The sequence below is a fragment of the Nicotiana tomentosiformis genome, chromosome 2, assembly GCF_000390325.3.
Source record: "Nicotiana tomentosiformis chromosome 2, ASM39032v3, whole genome shotgun sequence".
NCBI classification, from domain to species: domain Eukaryota; kingdom Viridiplantae; phylum Streptophyta; class Magnoliopsida; order Solanales; family Solanaceae; genus Nicotiana; species Nicotiana tomentosiformis.
The window spans coordinates 162,415,986-162,418,641 of record NC_090813.1 but is presented as its reverse complement, the minus strand read 5'-3'; the positions used below and the strand labels follow the sequence as shown (position 1 = coordinate 162,418,641).

The following is a 2,656-nucleotide window of genomic DNA, read 5'->3' as shown; positions in this document are numbered from 1 at the left end:
GAACATCTGAAAGTAATGGGATATTTGTGTTATGCCAAAGATGTACAAGTACATGACAAGCTTATGCCAAAAGCAGTCCCTGCAATGCTAATGTGATATTCATTAGTGAGAAAGGATATGTACTTTTGAATTTGTCTAACAATTACTTCTTGTTAATAGGGATAGTATCTTTAAAGAAAATATTTTTCCATTCAGATGCTCCAAACAACACAACTTTTATTCTCCTGATTTTTACAACCTGATACATTAACCTATGATCCATACTTCACATCTTAAAATGGAATTAACTCTGGGCACAACACAGAGGTCAATCATGAAGAACTAGAGCCCTATACAAATCATGAAGCAGAAAATGTTTCCCACTGAAGATGCAAAACTTCCTATGGTACATGATCTTGAAGAAGAAGCATGCCCCTCAGATCATAGTCCTGTTCAAGAGCAAGCACCTACACAAGCACAGTTGCAAGGGCATCAATCTCCACAACATGCTGGAGACTTGGACTTGGAGCAGCTAAGCTAGCTACAACACCTTTGGAGATGAATCCAGCTAAGAGATAGGAATCTACCTATCTGGCTAAAGGACTTTGTTTCTCTGAATGTTCATCAGTGTGTTCCTTATAGCATAGCCAACTATGTAACTTACAGTGGTGTTTCTCCCAATTATCAGGCATATCTTGCAACTTTCTTCTCTATTGTTAAGCCTTCTTCCTTTGCTGAAGCCAACCAAGTCCCTAGGTGGGTGGAGGCCATGTAATCAGAGATTGAGGCACTGGAGAGTAACAATACATGGGAGGTAGTATCACTTCCTAAAAGCAAGATTCCGATTAGATGTAAGTGGGTATATAAAGCTAAATAAAAGGTTTCAGGAGAGGTGGAGAGGTTCAAGACCAGATTAGTGGCAAAGGGATACTCTCCGAAAGAAGGGATTGACTACAAGGAGAATTTTTCTCCTGTAGTCAAGATGTTAACTGTGAGGACAATCTTATCTGTTGTTGCTGCTAAGAGGTGGCATATCCAATAAATGCCTTTTTGCAAGGTGATCTGTTTGATGAGATTTATATGGAATTGCCACCAGGATTTAAGAGCTAGGGAGAGTGACATGTAGTCTGTAGGCTCATCAAATCCTTATATGGGCTTAAACAAGCTCCAAGATAGTGGAATGAGAATCTTACTGAAGCATTTTGTACATTTGGATTTTCTCAAAGTCAATATGATCACTCTTTATTTGTTAAGAAGCTACCAGAATGCACTGTTATTGTGCTTGTGTATATAGATGATATGTTAATAACTGGTACTAGCTTACAATTGATAGAAGAAACAAAGGTATCTTTGCAACAAACCTTAATGATGAAAGACTTACGAGAACTAAAGTATTTTCTGGGGATAGAATTTGTCAGGTCTAAGAAAGGAATTCTAATGCATTAGAGAAAATATACGTTAGAACTCATCTCAGAACTTGGACTTGGAGCAGCTAAGCTAGCTACAACACCTTTGGAGATGAATGCAAGATTGACTACAAAGGAGTATGATGATCATCTGAAGACTCAAGAAAGTGCAAAAGATAAGTTATTACCTGATTCAGGAGCTTACCAAAGACTAATTGGGAAGCTGTTGTGCCGAATGGTAATAAGACCTGGTCTAGCATTCAGTGTACAAACCTTGAGTCAGTTTCTACAGCAATCAAAAAAATCCCACATAGAGGCAACTACGAGGATAGTCAGATATGTGAAAACCCATCCTGGCCAAGGAGTGCTACTGTCAAGTAATAACAAAGTCACACTGGAAGCCTATTGTGATGCAGACTGGACTACTTGTCAGCATTCTAGGAAGTTTGTAAGAGGATTTCTAATAAATCTAGGAGATTTCTTGGTATCCTGGAAGTCCAAGAAACAAGCCACTGTCTCAAGAAGTTCAATAGAGGCGGAATATAGAAGTTTTGCAGCTACAATTGCAGAGTTAGTTTGGTTAACTGGATTAATAATGGAGAGTGGATTTGAAGTTCAGTTACCTATTGATATCTACTATGTGTTAGCAAGGAAGCAATGCAAATAGCTGCTAGCCCTATGTTTCACGAAAGGACCAAACATATTGACATAGATTGCTATTTCATAAGGGAGAAAATTCTGTTGGGATCAGTTAACACCAAATATGTAGGAACAAGGGAGCAGGTGGCAGATTTATTGATAAAAGGCTTGAATAGAGTTCAGCACGAGTACTTAAGTTCCAAGCTAGATGTGCTTAATGTATTTGTACCACCTAGCTTGAGGAGGAGTGTAGAGAAAGAGGCCACTCAGTTGTACATAGAGCAGGGGCATTCTAGTCTATTTATCAGTAATGTGGTTAGTAGTTTATTAGGTCGGTTAGTAGAGTAGTTAATTACATCTCATTTTGTTATGCTTAGCTAGGTTGTATAAATAGTAATGTATAGTGTACTGTTTCATTGAGTTAGTGAACAAAGATATTTTCTCTCTTCTCCATTTCACTTCTTCTCTCAATTACATTGTCTTAGCTAAGGTTCTTTATCTCAGATCTGGTAATTCAACATGGTATCAGAGCCCTAAGTCTAGCGATTTTAGTCTTCGTCGATTCAAGCTGAAGCTGCGTGTGTTGAGCTAGTAGATTTGTGATTGAAAAATCGCCATAGAAATTGTTGCCA

The 2,656-nt window shown here is 38.2% G+C and overlaps 1 protein-coding gene across 1 annotated transcript; it reads left to right on the top strand.

Annotated features, from left to right (window-relative positions):
• The first annotated feature begins 340 nt into the window (after positions 1-340).
• On the top strand, positions 341-2,052 carry LOC138905967 (uncharacterized mitochondrial protein AtMg00810-like). Its single transcript, XM_070194481.1, has 4 exons — positions 341-468; positions 622-735; positions 1,206-1,323; positions 1,426-2,052. Exons 1-4 carry the CDS (start codon positions 341-343, stop codon positions 2,050-2,052), a joined length of 987 nt encoding a protein of 328 aa, XP_070050582.1.
• Positions 2,053-2,656: the final 604 nt, after the last annotated feature.

Coding starts and splice junctions, on each gene's coding strand:
- LOC138905967 (XM_070194481.1), top strand. CDS start 341: ATGAAGCAGAAAATGTTTCCCACTGAAGATGCAAAACTTCCTATGGTA. Junction 469..621: donor ACACAAGCACAGTTGCAAGG/GCATCAATCTCC, acceptor TGTTCCTTATAG/CATAGCCAACTATGTAACTT. Junction 1,324..1,425: donor AATTGATAGAAGAAACAAAG/GTATCTTTGCAA, acceptor CTAATGCATTAG/AGAAAATATACGTTAGAACT.